We start from the raw sequence: 16,818 nt of genomic DNA on the forward strand, positions 1-16,818 counted from the left end.
TTTGTTGACTCTTTTTTAACTATAATTGTGTACCTGTGATAGGCTATGTAATTGTGATATGTTCAAATTTGAGCTATATTTTTGAAGCAAGAATCATACAAAAAAACTTGGCAACAACTTTTTAAAACAAACAAAAATGTCCCTAACCAAACTTCATCAAATGTATTATTGTTTTATAATTAACTCCATAAGCCCAGCAATATGCAAATTTACTTTCACTGATCAACAGCAGTTCAACAGCCCGATTTTTGTGTGTGCTCTTTTCCGTGTTACATCACCAGTAGGTGGCCACAAGTGACTGTGTCTGTAATGAGTGAATCATTGAATCAACATTTGATTCGTTCAATCAAACCCATTCATTATGCATTATGGAACAAAACACAACTGTTTTGTGTTGCTCCGATACAAGCGATTGATTACGCTGATTGAGTTAATTTGGAACTATTATCTTTGCTGGAGCAACATCACTGTAAAAAATGTCTAACATCCCCAATTCAAAATTTTGTTATATAAATTATAAAATTAAATTTACAGAATTTCACTTGGACCATTTGAAATATTTTGATGTGACCAGTCACTAGAAAATTTTGAGTCTGGGAGGTTAGAATCTTTTTACAGTGAATAAACAAATGTGAAAGTGACAATATTCACTGTTAAAAAAAATTGGATCAATAAGTTATGACAACATATACATTGCTTTACCTCATCAAAATAAGTTAAGACATTTTTTTACTTTTTTGTTTTCAAGATTCAACTAAAAAAAAATTAAAGTCAGTTTAATGTAATTCAAGATGAAATGACTTAAACATCCAAGTTGACTGTACTTAATTTAAGACAGCAATTTTTTTTTACTGTGTAAGGTTTCTCACTATTAACTTGCTCTTTGTTGAACTATTGTATAAAATCAATATTGGTGTGAATGAATCAGCATGACTGAATAGGCTGAATAATTTTATAAACAATAACATGCAGTAGCTGTCAGTTATCATATCATATCTTCATATCAGTTGAAGCAACATTTAGCTAAGTGTGTTTCATTATAGCCTTATTTTTTTTATGTTTTAATTTGTATTATTGATTTTTATAATATTTTAAAAATGGATGAAAAACTGTGCCTGTAACTATAAAGATAGGGTGCAGTTCAACAGCAGTTAGTACGCCATCTGATGTAACAGATACTACTGAACAACTCGTCCCTTGACATTTGCCTACCTCACATGTACGGTACTTGATACTTGACCACCGCCAGCTAAGACACATCTAGTCAGACTGGAGAGCAAAACTGCATCTAGAAAGCAACTATTATGAGAAGTCGCAGTAATTCTGGAGTGAAACTCGACAACTATGCCAGAACGTTGCAACAGACAATCCTCTGTCACCAGGTGAGCTAAAAAATCTCTCACTTTCACTGATTCTAAGGGAGCAGCCCGTGCTGTGTTGACATCTATTTAAAAGGCAGCGTAACAGCCTTTTTAGCCCTTTCTAAAAACAGCCACTTTAGAATACTTAGCGATACTATGTTATGTTATAAATGTTGAGATTAACGTTAACTAAGATTACCATAATAACTGCTGCAGAAGAATAGTTAATTGTTAGTTCTTGTAAACGTATGTAGTCAACTAATGCCAACAAATGAAATATTATTGTAGTGTTACCACTAAAATATAATTTAATGTCATTTTGAAACTTGAACTTCATGTATTTAATTTTTTTTTAATTTAATTTTTCACTTTACTTTAAGGTGTCCTTGTTACAGTGTGATTATACATTTAAGTACTGAGTAATATTAATTGACTACATGCACTTTCTGTAGGGTTAGGGTTAGGATTAGGTTTGCTTAGGGTTTGTTGCATGTAATTATGCATAATTTACAGTGATTACCACAGTAACTATGTGTAACATGTGTACCAGGACACTAAAATAAAGTGTTACCCGATATTGTATTTAACTTTAAATGTAATAGGCCTTTTGAATTACACACTACAGTTAAAATTATAATCAGGTACTTTACATGTACTTTAGTATGTGAGTTAGCACATTAAAATAAGTGTAGGCCTACTTCTTTAAAGCACGACACAATTATTTAAAATGTCCTTTGAAGTGAAACTTGTATTTGTCATTATTACAAATAAAGTTATGCCTATACACTTTAGATTAGGGTCCAATTCTACTTTACCACTTTATTAACCACGAATTTTGCCTCAATAAACTCCTAATTAGGCCTACTGCTTATTAATAGTTAGTAGGTAGTTGTTAAGTTTAGGTATTTGGTAGGATTAAGGTATGTAGAATATGGTCATGCAGAATAAGGCATTAATATATGCTTTATTAGTACTAATAAACAGCCAATATCCTAGTAATATGCATGCTTATAAGCAACTATAATAGTGAGAATTGGACCCTAAACTAAATTATTACCCAAAGTGCACTTTTTAAAGTGTACTTAGTGTGTTAAGAAACATAGGCATGAAATTGCACTCTTTAAGTACACTAAAGTTAACTTTTATTTCAGTGATATTATATTATATGCAAGTATAGTTTTTTAAATATACTTTTAAGATATATGCTACAAGTGCACATTCAATAATTCATTTAAGCACACTTCTTTTTCACAAGAGAGTTTAGAGTTTGAATTTGGGTTATTGAACATTTAAGAATATTGCATGGAATGAATCACACACGTTTAAGGCAACGGGATTGTGCTAAAGTAAAAATACTCATGAAAGAGAATACTTTAAAACACAAATTTAGAATTTAAAGTGTCCCATGCTTTAAATGTTACAGGCCAGGCCAATGGTGACACTTTATATCACATAAATATAATTTATTCTAGTTCGATAGACCCTCAGGTCAATGACATATATTATTATTTTGCAGGATCCGGTGACAGGCTTACTCCCAGGAGATGAGAAGTTACCTCATGCCTGGGTTAGAGACAATGTGTACTGCATCCTATCTGTGTGGGCTCTGAGTCTGGCCTATAGGAAGAATGCAGACAGAGATGAAGACAAAGCCAAAGCCTATGAACTGGAGCAGGTTGGTTCATGCATACATAGTGAGTTGAGATACAAGCAAAACTATACAATTTTGTCAAAGGGCACCGAAGACCATGTCTGCACATAACCCAGACATTTAATATTTTCTGCTCATTAGTGTTTGTGTCTGGGAGACCATGTAAAATGCCAGAGGGCAAATCATTTGGCTCATGTTTCTTTCATGGTCATAGCAGATGGAGAGGATAAGGTCACGGTCAAGGCTCACTGCTCTCTTTCTCTCTCTCTTTTTCTCTGTCTTTTCTCATTCTGTAGAGTGTGGTCAAACTCATGCGAGGATTACTGCAGTGTATGATAAGACAGGTATGGATAAACAACATTTTCATTCCATTATAGGCAAATCAATATTTCAAGATCCGTTACAAATCCTACACATTTTGGGCAGTAAATCTGAAGCATACTGTGTAGATAATGTTTTGCAGTAAATATTAAGTCACAATATTGTTGTGACCATTTCAAAAAAAATTCTCATTGCAAATGCAATTGCTTTGCAGGAGAACATACACTACTGTTCAAAAGTTTGGTATCAGTCAAAAGTATCAGTAAGAAGTCTCTTATGCTCACCAAGGCTACATTTATTGGATAAAAAAATAATAATAATAAAACATAATAATAATAATAAAAATTCGGGGTTCTGTGATAAAATAAAGTTAGGAAAACCAGCATTTATTTGAAATAGATAAAAAAAAAAAAACATTATAAATTTAATTTTGGATCAATTTAATTTGTCCATATTGAATAAAAATATGAATTTCTTTCATTCAAAAAACAAAAAAACATTTAACTCTGAACAGTTTTGTCTAATAAATACCATTTCTTTCTGACCTGAATCACAGTCTCCACTCCTCACCACAATGACATCCCTATTACCATTTTAAGACATTACTTAATTACTCTGAGGCAATGAATTTTCTCTGAGTGTATTGAACCCATTAAGGTTTAGAGTGCATTACAGTGCTTAGTGATTGTACACAAGACTGTCTTGAAATCTTGGCATGACTTGTTTATTGTCTCCACAACTCTCATTTTTACTGGCTTATTGACAAAGAAGTGTATGTTTGTGTTTCTTTATAGCATTCACATTTAAAAAAAAAAATAAGAATCATACCAAACAGGTTCATATACACACTATTGATGATATTAAGTATTGCGGGCTTAAGTAGTTCTCCAAAACTGGAAATCAAAAAAATCTTGCCACATCAAACACTGGACAAATTTAATCTCAGAATACATTTCAATGGAAAAACACAATGCACACAGAAGGAAGCAAGCATCAGCCTTTGAAGACACCTGGTCCCCATTTATGACATTTTTTAACACCACACAAACATAACTACAAGCCGTGTATATTACCCGCTTTTGTTCTTGCAGCCATCACTTCATACATACACATAGGCACACACTTATGCATAACATGTTTCCAAACCCTTTTTCCCCTCAAACACCCTAGCCAGGACCAACTAATATAAATCTTAGATTAACAAATAAAATTTGCTTAAGATCATTCTACTAAATCAATAATAATACGTTTTTGTGTTTGTCAACTGTCTTGTCCCTCTGTTGTCTGTCTACCACCTTGTCATGTCTTATATGTTACGTGTTACACTCTGTTCGTGGTGTTATAATCCCCCCTCCCCTCATGTACCCAGGGTCTCACTAAACTGGTTGAATGGTTCCACACTGTATATGAATCTGTCGTCAGTATTGTAATATATTGTGTATATAATTTGCTTTATTAAACAATAAAGTTGTCCTCCGAAGAGGGGGGGTGGTGGTGGGCCAAAAAAAAAAAAGAAAAAAAAAAAGAAGCATGGTACAAACTAGAAGTGCCACTCGTGTCTGGTGTCACGTGTGGGTGCTATCAACATCGCAAGACGAATCCGTAGGAGATAGCTCAAATAACAGTTTTTAATCACAAATATTTAGGAAACTACAATCAAATGAAGGAGAAATAGCAAAACCACGTACCATAGACAACACCGAACCAATGACTCAATGAACACTAAATACATAGAGGAACTAATGAGTAAAATAAATGGACAACAGGTAAACTGAATTATTAATCAAGGCAACACACTGGCACACACTAGATCTGCGTCCCAATTCAGAGGCTGCATCCTTCGAAGGCCGCATTCGAATGCAGATTGTGTCACCGCAGCGCGACGAAGGCTGTCCCAATTCGATGGCTACTTCAAATGTGTCCTCCAAATGCGTCCTTTGTGTCCCGTGAAATGTTCAAATGTTGACATATCTTACTAAGATGCAATTATATATAGTTTATAATCTTTATAATATACAGAAATGGACCACGGTGAACATATTTAGACAGTTTGTGATCCCTGTTTTGTTTTCAGACAGTTTAATATAATTTAACAACACTCGGTCTGACCTTACAGAGAATGAAAAAGAGAAAATATCCAGTGAGCAGCAATTCTTGGGTGAAAATGCCTTGTTGATGTCAGAGGAGAATGGCCAGAATCGTTTGATCTGATAGAAAGGCAACAGTAACTCAAATAATCACTCGTAGCTGAGGCTACAGTTTGCACGGGCTCAATAAAATTAGACAATAAAAGATTGGAAAAACGTTGCCTGGTCTGATGAGTCTTGATTTCTGCGGCGACATTCAGATGGTAGGGTCAGAATTTAGAGTGAAAAACATCAAAGCATGGATCCATCCTGCCTTGTATTATTGGTTCAGGCTGGTGGTGGTGCGTACAAAAAGTGCGGGATATTTTCATTGCACACTTTGGGCCCTTTAGTACCAATTGCACATCGTTTAAACGCCACAGCCTACCTGAGAATTGTTGCTGACCATGTCCATCCCTTTATGATCACAGTGTATCTTCCTCTGATGGCTACTTCTAGCAGGATAATACGCCATATCACAAAACTCAAATCATCTCAAACTGGTTTCTTGTACATGAGTTCACTTTACTCTAATGGCCTCTACAGTCACCAGATCTCAATCCAATAGAGCACCTTTGGGATGTGGTGGAACATGTCAATATGGACCAAAATCTCTGAGGAACGTTTCTAGCACCTTGTTGAATCTATGCCATGAAGAATTAGGGCAGTTCTGAGCCTATCATGCGTCATCATTACACTGAACAAGAATTACACTCTTGCATTCACATGCATGTCACATGGTTTGCAGTTATGTTCAAGGAGAATGCTTGATGTGAACCGGACTTGTGTTGTCACAAGGCAAAAAATAGACTTTTTGTGCAGTAACTCTGAGCCTGTATTCAACTTTCAGCTTGATAAGGTGGAGAAGTTCAAGTACAGCAAAAGCACCAAAGATTGCCTTCATGCCAAGTACCATACAGGAACGTGTGCCACTGTAGTTGGTGATCAGGAATGGGGTCATCTACAGGTGGATGCTACCTCCATCTTCCTGCTCTTCCTGGCCCAAATGACAGCATCAGGTTGAATTTAACATATCACATTTAAAGGAACACGGCGACTTTTTGGGACTTTAGCTTATTCACCGTATCCCAGTCCGCAGAAGTAGCTGTGCTTCGTCTTCTGAGAATATAGTTCCCAGTATGTATACGGTTAGAAGATGGCTGTGTCTCATGTGACCTTGTTATTTGTACACGCTGTGACTATACAAATCACAACAATGTAAGTAGGAAAATGTTGGCATTATTTTGTCACTTATTGGGAGCAGTATGCTAGCTGGATCCGTTTACCTTCAGTCTTTGTGCTAAGCTAGGCTAGCAGTGGCACCCAGAGTTACACCCAGAGACCTAGCCTCTGTCAGACAGAGTTACGGCACGCACGGAGATGAAAAGGGTATGTATGGACTTACCTAACTCTGGGGGATACGGTGAATAAGCTAAAGTCCCAAAAAGTCGGCGTGTTCCTTTAAAGTGTTTGCAGCATGCATGATGTGTCTAAATCTTTTGCTTGTGTGAAACAGCAGACTAGATTTTCACCACTTTTTATTTACAGGGCTAAATATTATTTATACACGTGATGAGGTCGACGTCGTCCAGAATCTGATCTTTTACATTGAATCTGCGTATAAATTAGCGGTAAGCACCTTAATGCTGCTCTTATATGGAAAGGTTTCACATTTTTTTCCATGGGTATTAAGACTGGAAATGATCCTCAGGATTTTGGAATGTGGGAACGAGGAGACAAGACGAACAAAGGGATCCCCGAGATAAATGTCAGCTCTATCGGAATGGCAAAGGTGAAATATTTAGAATTTTAGTGATAAATTGCATAATCAGTTAATAATTGGTTTCACATGTCAAACAAGTGTCAAATAATGATCTCCTCGTGATAAAATAACATGACCTCTTGCTGCATGTTTATTCAGGCAGCTTTGGAGGCCTTGGATGGGCTGAACCTTTTCGGTGCCAAGGGTGGCCATGAGTCTGTCGTACATGCTTTAGCCGATGACATTCAGCACTGCCAAGTAATAAACTAATTTATGATGTCACACATGAGGGGACAGCGTCCATTTTATTCAGAGCTTTCAAGCCTCGTGAAAGTAACAGTCTCTTTTTGGATCCTTTACTGTAGTCTATTCTCAGCTCCATGCTGCCGAGGGCCTCAACATCCAAAGAGGTGGACGCTGGGGTTCTGTCCATCATCTCTTATCCAGCATTTGCAGTTGAGGACATTGACATTGTTAACATCACCAAAGAAGAAATCATTTCAAAACTTCAGGTGAATATGGATATCAATAATTACTGCAATCATTTAGTTGACTTTACCCTTGATGTGTTTCAGGCACCAGGCATTTTAATGTATTTTTTTGTGTGTGTGTGTGTTTTAGTGTTTTCTACATGATTTAAATTAATAGTTTAAGACAACTAACACTTTGCTCTTCGTGACATGAAATGAAGCACCTAATCCTGGACATTTACATTTAAAACAGTGTAAATAAATTTAAAAAAGGCATATAACTGTTGATACAATTAAAGAAATTTAAGAAATCAATAAATAGTGATATTTGAAGCTCAATCAAGATATTTAGATAATAATAATTAAACAAATAAAACATACAAATATATACATTATAGATCTATGATTTGTTATTATTTTTTAATTGATTGAATTAAGTATTCTTTTTTATTTTATTAATTCTAGAAATTGAATAAAAACATGCAAATTGTTGCTTTTTGAAAAGTTTCGTCACACACCTAATTATACAGTCTTTATTTACTCCTGTACTGTCTCATATAGGGCAGATATGGATGCTGTCGCTTTCTTAGAGATGGACACAAAACACCCCGAGAGGTAAAAAACCATGCTTGAACAATTTGTCAGACAAAATATGTCACATCTATGTGTGTGGTTGGGTATTTGGAGCTTATTCCAACACAATCATTATTTTCTAAGGACCCGAATCGATTGTATTACGAGTCATCTGAGCTGAAGCTCTTTGAGAACATAGAGTGTGAATGGCCGCTGTTCTGGACATACCTTATCCTGGATGGCATTTTTATCAACAGTCCAGAACAGGTACAGACAATTTACTATAGTCAATAAATACCTGACTATTCTTCAGAAAACAATGTTCTCTTTGCTTGTTCCTCTCTTATTTAGGTTCAGGAGTACAGAGAGGCTTTAGATGGCATCCTCATCAGAGGGAAGAATGGATTACGATTGGTTCCTGAGCTTTATAGTGTTCCTCCGGATAAGGTACAATCTGGACATATTTAGTTATTTTTCTCTTAACACTAAAGCACTGGATTTTGTACTGTTATGAAATACCTAAAGCCAGATTCCTGGTTCAGTGATTCTTTGTGGGTTATTCCAAAGGAAAATGGACTTTCCTTTTTTCTTTTGGTGTGTGTCATTTCAACTAGGTTGATGAAGAGTATGCTAATCCTCACACAGTGGAGAGAGTGCCAGTAGGCAAGTGTCCACTGAAATGGGGCCAGTCTCTGTACATATTGGGTAACCTGCTGGCAGAGGTACAGTAAATTCCATAAAAATCGCTCTATATGGTAATGCTGAACTGCAATGTTTCTCAATCGGTTCCTGGAGGCCCCCTGCACTTTGTCTCCCTTATGAAACACACCTGTTTCAACTCATTGATCCTATACTTATTTCATTAATACAGTACAATTCAATTATAAAAATAAGATTTAACAATAAATTAAGATACATAAAAAAAAAAAATAATAATTTGATATGTAATATATTTAATATTTATGTGTATAAAAGAAAACCGTTAAAAAAAGTAATGTAAAGTAAAGTTTTTACTATATTTTTGATGAAATAAAATAAAAGTGTCATGTTGGGCAAGGCAGACGAAGATTATGCGGAGAGTTCTCTGCTTGAAAGACACACAACTGGCAGATCAACATGCTACTTCTTTTCTCTCCATTATGATAGGAAATTGAATTAAACGAAATGTAGAGGATGTTAACTGTGACAAGGTGATTAACAGGCCAGTTTACGGTGACAGGATGCGTGTAACTATGCGACAGAGCGCTAGTATAAACCCAAACTTCTCTACTCTTGTGCTACACATTCAGAAGTGTGTGCTTTTTCTTTAAAAAAAAGAGAGTACATACTAGCGAATTGAGATGGAGCATGTAGGACTGAAGCGCCAAGGCGTAGCCGCAGGCTCGCGGGACTGAGGTGGAGACGATGTATTGTTAAATTATTTATTTTATATAAATTATTAATGTTAAATCATATATAAGGGTATCTAGATAAATCATAAAATCCATCATACTCAAAACCCATATATTATTGATAAATGACTGTACCAATAGTTTAGCTTCAGGAATGAAGGTATTTTGGCATTATTGTTTGTTTAGGTTGCTTTGCATAAAAGTGTTTGCTAAATAAAGAAATAAAAAAACTGTAATTGTTAGTGAATGTTGAGTAATGCTACTCTGACATATAAGTACAATATGCATCATCCATTCTGCGGGCTGTGGAGCTATTGAGAAACATATATTATGATCATGTATGTTCCTGTATATGTGAAATAATGTTGTTTTTGACTTTGTAGGGTTTTTTAGCAGCTGGAGAAATTGATCCTCTCAATAGACGTCTCTCCACTGTTCCCAAGCCTGATGTTGTAGTTCAAGGTAAGACCTACAGTGTTTGACAGTAGCTAAATCTGGGTTAATCAATTTAGAAAACTGTTTGACTTTGAATCTATTACATAAATATTCCGTCTCACCATATTTACACTGGCTGTTCTCCATTCTTGTGTTTTCAGTGTCTATCCTGGCAGAAAGCGACGAGATTAAACAGCTCCTGCAGAGCCATGGCATTGACTCAGAAACCCTGGAGGACGTTCATCCAATCCGAGTTCAGCCCTCCAGAGTCCTCAGTCACATCTATGCCAGACTAGGTGAACTCAGGGTGGAAGGAATCGTTAACACAAAAATAAAAATCTTGTACTCACTTTTATGTCTTTCCAAACATCTGTGAAAGAAAGTGAATGGTGACCACTTTTGAATGAATTATTCCTTTAAGCGAGAGATACAAAATACAGGATTTAAAAAAATAAAAAGGTATTTTTTTCAGGGCGTAACCAAAGGCTGGGACTAACTGGGCGGCCGTACCGCCGAATTGGTGTGCTTGGAACATCAAAATTCTACATTATTCGCGACACCATCTTTACCTTCATACCTCAAGTACGTCAGCATGTGAATTTAAATTTGCTGTTGGTATCTATTTGAATATTTATTATCCACTCAGGTAATTTGTTGGTTTTGGCCCTGATCGAATGTGCAGTTTGTAGACCATCATGAGTTCTATCTAGCCCTGGACAATCACATGATTGTGGAGATGCTCCGTATCGACCTTTCCTACCTCTGTTCTCGTTGGAGGATGACCGGCCGACCCACAGTAACGTTCCCAATTTCACACGGCATGCTCAGTGAGTGAAAAAAAACTTAAACGCCCTTAAAGTGTTAACCCAAAAATTCGGTCATTAATTACTCACCCTCATGTCGTTCCAAACCCGTAAGACTTTAGTTCACCTTCGGAACACAGATGAAGATCTTTTTTAATGAAATCTGAGAGCTTTCTGTCCCTCCATTGACAGCTACGCAACTACCACTTTGATGCTTCACAAAGTTAATAAAGAGATTGTAAGACTAATCCATATGAATCGAGTGGTTTAGTTCAAATTTTCTGATGAGACACGATCACTTTATATGCTGAACAGATTTAATTTAGGCTTTTCAGATATAAACATTCATCAGCGCATCAGTAATGATAAACTTAAGTTCAAGCTTGCTTGATGTGCAAGAACCAATGAGGTTCATTCCCGTGTTACGCAGCACGTTTGAGCTTCAGCAAGAACCAATGAGGTTCATTCCCGTGTTACGCAGCACGTTTGAGCTTCAGCAAGAACCAATAAGGTTCATACTCATGTAACGCACGTTTGAGCTTCAGCAAGAACCAATGAGGTTCATTCTTGTGTTACGCACGTTTAAGCTTCAGCAAGAACCAATAAGGTTCATCCTCATGTTACGCACGTTTGAGCTTCAGCAAGAACCAATGAGGTTCATTCTTGTGTTACGCAGCACGTTTGAGCTTCAGCAAGAACCAATGAGGTTCATTCTTGTGTTACGCAGCACGTTTGAGCTTCAACAAGAAACAATGAGGTTCATTCTCGTGTTACGCAGCACGTTTGAGCTTCAACAAGAAACAATGAGGTTTATTGTGGCGCGTCAAGCAAGTACGATTGAGCTTCTGTTTATGTTCGCTGATGAATGTTGATATGTGAATGAAAGCCTAAATTATATCTGTTCATCATAAGCGATTGAGTCTCTTTGGACTAAACTGCTTGATACATATGGATTAGTTTTACAATCTCTTTATGACTTTTTGAAACGTCAAAGTGGTAGTTGCATAGACTGTCAATGGAGGGACAGATTTCGTTAAAAATATCTTCATTTGTGTTCCGAAGACGAACGGGTTTGGGTGAGGAAATAATGACATATTTTCATTTTTGGGTGAACTAACCCTTTAATATGCAGACAGCAGCTTTCGCATTCTGAAAAACTCATTTAGTTTTTGTCCTTCGCAGCTGATGACCACAAACACATTGATCCTGTTGTATTGGCAACTTTGAAAAAACTACAGGATGGTTACTTTGGAGGAGCAAGGTAACGTATTTAAAGAGGACAGCACATTTAATATTTGTTACATACCTCAAGCAGGTTGAAATCAAAGCAGTTTTACATTTCAAGGGTTAAGACTGGGAAGCTTTCTGCTTTTCTTGACACCTCCTGTTGTGCCCATCTTACATTTATGGACTGTGGTGAGTGAGCCACCAGCTATCAGCACGCCAACTTTTCTCTTGAAAAGACTAAAACCAAAGAGATAATTCATCCAAAAATAAGACAAATTACTTTCTTTCTTCTGTGTAACACAAAAGAAGATATTTGAAAAGTGTCTCACTGTTTTTGGCCATACAATAAAAGTCAGTTGGGTACATTGTAGCCGCTGACTTTCAAAATATACATATAAATATTTTATTTTGTGTTCCATGGAAGAAAGAAAGGCATATAGGTTTGGAATGACATGAAGGTGAATCATGTTTGTGTGAAATATCCCTTGTAAAAAGAAGTGTGCTTAATTGTATTGAATGTGCATTTGTAGTATACAGTACTTCAAATCTTGAAAGTATATTTAAATAACTGAAAAATTACTAAAATTAAAGGCCACTTAAGTGTACTTAAAAAGAGTGCACTTTCTTGACTATGTTTCTTAACACGCTTAAGTACACTTTTATAAAGTGTGCACTTTGTAATAATGTCAAATAAAAGTTGTACTTTAAGGTACATTTAAGGAACTTTTTTGTACTAATTTTGAAGTGTTGTCTTGTCTTACTAAAACACATATAAATGACTTAATACTTGTAAAGTACTTGTACTGAAGTCTTAAATGGGTAAAAAAAAACATGCTTAAGTTCAGCTGATTGTATTTAATATACATTTAAACTATAAAAAATTGCAATTTAAATTAACATGTGTCTAAAAATATTACATTCTCTTCACTTCAATATATTCTCTTAAAGTATATTATTTCCATAATAAGTACTTAAAAGTATGCTAAAGTGTAAGTTACTTATTCAGAAAGCATTTTTTTGCCATGTTGTTGTCATGTTGTTTCTTTGCCACTCTACTTTGCATGTGCAATCCCTGTGCTAATGGATCCCAATACATTTTGTTGAAGAGTCTCATTTATTAAAGAATCTCCAAAACAATGGTTCCACTACTCTGATAAAGACTTGATTTAATTACTTTCTTCTTATTGTATTGGAATTTTTTATTCATAAGTGAAAGATTACTGACAAACATTCTTGTTTGGAGGGTTTAAGTCAGCTGCCAGGTGTTTGTTGGCTGTTGACTTGCAGTTTTTTCCTTTTCTGCATGACAGTTTATGTTGAAATGTGTGGCCTGTGGTTGAAAGTCACTCTGTAAGACAGTTCGCCTGCATGGGTGGATGGAGGCTTGAGAGGCACTTTTGTGACAGAGCGGTAACTGCTGTGACAGTTTTATATATTGACACATGTGGTGAAATACTCAGTTACATCTCAAAAGTGGCAGAGGAAGTGCTCAACCCTGATGCTTTTATTTAATTGTGCGGGTGTGTGTGTGCAGAGGTGGATGACCTGGCTGTGTATCTGGACCAGTTACTGGCGGTTCCTCAGGAAAGTCCTATTAGTGCCACTAAAGGAGGCCTCAGCCGCTTCAGGGCAGCAGCCAAAAAGACACGGGAAATGGTGTCTCTGGTGCACAAAGCCAGAGAGCTCAATATACACAGTGAGTTCAGAATGGGTCTTTTTAGACATTCATTTTGATGTTGTTTAACAGCTGCCTTAACAAATGCTCAGTAATAACTAATTTTGACCTTTCTGCAGATGTGCACATGTACCTTCCAACTAAACTTTTCCGTTCTCCAGCACCAAACCTTAATTTGCTGGATAACAAAGGAAAGGTAGATAACACAAAATTACTGGCTTTCACTGTGAACATTTAAGTTATAATTAGAATAATCATTTGGCTGTCTCTGCTCTCTATAAAAATATGCTTGATTTTTTTTTTTGCCAGAAGTAAAAAAATCATTCATTTCTACATGAAGAAACTGTTTTTAGTGATAATGTGAAACCTTCCAACAATGTGTTTAGAGGTTGTTAAGTGATTGCATATTGTTTCTGTGATTGCAACTTAAAATTTAAAGGGATAGTTCACCCAAAAATGAAAATGTTGTCATTACTTATTCACCCTCAATTTGTTCCAAACCTGTATGAGTTTCTTTCTTCTCCTGAACACAAAAGAAGATATTATGAAGAATATAGGTAAAACCAAACAGTTGATGAACCCCACTGACTTTCATAGTATGGGGAAAAAAACTACCAACTGTTTGCTGACCCATATTCTCCAAAATATTTTCTTTTGTGTTCAACAGAAGAAAAAAACTCATACAAGTTTGAAATAAGGGTGAGTAAGTAATGACAAAATTTAAATTTTGGGGTGAACTATCCTTTGAAGTACACAGCTAGGTACCTTTGCCTTTATTCAGATCAAATACTGTTTTACTTCAAAATGCAGTCTGTAATATTGTGATTAATTTCAGAGAGATTAATAGATCTGGAGAATTTAATATCTATATAGAAAAAAAAATGGAAATATTGCGTTCTGGAACTGTTTAAAATGGGCTCTGTTCTCATCTCACAATGAGCTGTCATGACTTTTTTCCACGCAAAGATATCTGAGACACAGGCCCCTCATTCGTTGAACCTGCCCAGAGATGTCAAAGGCGGGATTGACTACACAGCCCTAGTGCAGATGCTGAAACAAAGTCAGAACTTACAGGATCAGGCTGACATTCTCTACATACTCTTCACAGACAAGTCAGTATCGACAAAACTATGTGACGAGTTTTGTTAGATCTGTGTCCTAGGAAAGAGCTGTACTGTTGTTGTGGAGGTTTTAAATGTTTGGGGATTTCTGTTGTAAGGGGAATGGATTGGGACACCCAGCTACAAGGGAAAGGTTGGACGGTAAGACGACTACTGAGTGATTTGTATGAAAAGGCAGGAAACCTGAAACACTGGGGCCTCATCCGGATGATCTGCGGGATGCTACGCAAGAAAGTAGAAGAGCTCGATGCTGTGAGTATTATAATGGTTCCCTGTGACTATGCAAATTCAACAACATTTTCTCAGAATGTAGATATTGAATATTTTTTCCATTAACAGGCGTGCTCAGATTTGCTTATTCATCAGAAACATTTAACAGTTGGCCTTCCTCCCGAACCAAGAGAGAAAACTATTTCAGCGTGAGTACACACAAATAATGTTCACATTGTCATTTAAATGTTCATACTACGATCTCTGTCTCCGTATAGTCCTATGCCTCCAGACAAGCTGGCGAGGCTGATCGATGAGGCGAGCGAGAGCAACCTCACCATCGCCATTCTCACTCAGGTTAGAGCTGAAGGTCAGATCCACTTCTCAACCTTGTATATGTTTTAATTCCACTGACACTCGTTTACGCTCCTGGCAGGAGATAATGGTGTTTCTGGGTATGATCATTCGAACACAGCCGAAAATCTTCAGTGAAATGTTCCGCCTCCGCATTGGCCTCATTCTTCAGGTCATGGTCACTGAGCTCGCCCAGTCTCTCAGCTGTTCAGGTATCTCAGATCCTGTTCCGTTAAACCTTTTTTAACATGCATTTTTGTTTATTCGTTTTTTATTTATTACAATAAACTATAAAAATAATGTGATTAAAAGAAGCCAGTTTTAGGCTTAATGTACAGTGATATGGAACAATATATTGATTTCTAAAGGCTCTTTTTATAATCTCCATTATGGAAGTAAAATAATGATAAATGTATTTGAAACAAAAAAGCATGTTAAATTGCACTAACTGAAAAATAAATCCATTGCATTAACATTTATTGTTCGATTAGTGCAATTCAACAAGCTTTTTTGTTTCAAATACATTTAATTATTTTCATTATCATTACGAGTCATTATTTTACTTCCATAGTCCGTTCGCTTACAATGTCTTTGAATTGTGTTAATTTGGAGGATTTCTCAACAAATATTGATATACACTACCATCTATGTCCCTTAAACTCATCTAATGATAATATTGTGAAATATTATTGCAATATAAAATAATGTTTTCTATTTAACCCACTATGCTCTCATGAGAGTTAGTTTACACATAGGTGCAATGTTACTAATTGTCAACAGAATGTTCAAAGAGGACCATCAAAATAAAGTTACCCAATTGTTTAATCAATTGACAACCCTAGTAGATATTATTTTAGTCCAAGCCCAAAAGAAACATATCAGTTTTTTTTTTTTTTTTTTTTTTAGGTGAGGAGGCTACAGAGAGTTTGATGAATATGAGCCCATCTGAGATGAAGAACCTGCTGCTTCACATTCTCAGTGGAAAAGAGTTTGGAGTTCAAAAAAGTGGTAAATATTCATCCATTGTCAGCATCATACTTCACTCATTTGGTCTGTGAATTTGTATTTATCAGTTATATTTTTGTGCCAGTGCGCTCAACAGGAAATGTGGTCAGCTCTGCAGTCAGTATCCACGACGAGAGCAAATCCAGCTCCACCAAAACTGAAGTGAAAGTTGCAAGTAGACAGGGTTCTGATATCAAACTGGTGAGAAAATGCTTGGATTTAGGATGGTTTTGCATCGCAATCTAATTGGAGTAGATTAACACCAGCCACTTTTTCTGAGTCCTTTAGGCTGTGTCAGTCCATTCACTGGATATTGCAAACATTGAATCAGGT

At 36.1% G+C, this 16,818-nt stretch overlaps 1 protein-coding gene across 1 annotated transcript in view; it reads left to right on the forward strand.

Moving 5' to 3' along the window:
- Positions 1–1,226: 1,226 nt before the first annotated feature.
- The window catches only part of phka1b (phosphorylase kinase, alpha 1b (muscle)), a gene marked incomplete at its 3' end in the record, with an annotated part of 16,302 nt that continues 710 nt past the window's right edge, over positions 1,227–16,818 (forward strand). Inside the window, exons 1-28 of the mRNA XM_084388004.1 lie at positions 1,227–1,382; positions 2,878–3,036; positions 3,309–3,356; positions 6,310–6,478; positions 7,008–7,090; positions 7,171–7,251; positions 7,381–7,479; positions 7,587–7,733; positions 8,253–8,306; positions 8,409–8,531; positions 8,616–8,711; positions 8,879–8,986; positions 10,039–10,117; positions 10,252–10,386; positions 10,563–10,672; positions 10,773–10,917; positions 12,076–12,154; positions 12,239–12,309; positions 13,655–13,816; positions 13,915–13,991; positions 14,762–14,907; positions 15,015–15,168; positions 15,256–15,335; positions 15,405–15,483; positions 15,563–15,692; positions 16,387–16,488; positions 16,571–16,686; positions 16,774–16,816. Of these exons, the coding sequence (XP_084244130.1) occupies positions 1,305–1,382; positions 2,878–3,036; positions 3,309–3,356; positions 6,310–6,478; positions 7,008–7,090; positions 7,171–7,251; positions 7,381–7,479; positions 7,587–7,733; positions 8,253–8,306; positions 8,409–8,531; positions 8,616–8,711; positions 8,879–8,986; positions 10,039–10,117; positions 10,252–10,386; positions 10,563–10,672; positions 10,773–10,917; positions 12,076–12,154; positions 12,239–12,309; positions 13,655–13,816; positions 13,915–13,991; positions 14,762–14,907; positions 15,015–15,168; positions 15,256–15,335; positions 15,405–15,483; positions 15,563–15,692; positions 16,387–16,488; positions 16,571–16,686; positions 16,774–16,816 (2,953 nt within the window). The 5' untranslated portion in view covers positions 1,227–1,304. The remainder of the gene's footprint in view (positions 1,383–2,877; positions 3,037–3,308; positions 3,357–6,309; positions 6,479–7,007; positions 7,091–7,170; positions 7,252–7,380; positions 7,480–7,586; positions 7,734–8,252; positions 8,307–8,408; positions 8,532–8,615; positions 8,712–8,878; positions 8,987–10,038; positions 10,118–10,251; positions 10,387–10,562; positions 10,673–10,772; positions 10,918–12,075; positions 12,155–12,238; positions 12,310–13,654; positions 13,817–13,914; positions 13,992–14,761; positions 14,908–15,014; positions 15,169–15,255; positions 15,336–15,404; positions 15,484–15,562; positions 15,693–16,386; positions 16,489–16,570; positions 16,687–16,773; positions 16,817–16,818) is intronic.

This window comes from Rutilus rutilus, assembly GCF_951802725.1.
Source record: "Rutilus rutilus genome assembly, chromosome: 18".
Taxonomy (NCBI): domain Eukaryota; kingdom Metazoa; phylum Chordata; class Actinopteri; order Cypriniformes; family Leuciscidae; genus Rutilus; species Rutilus rutilus.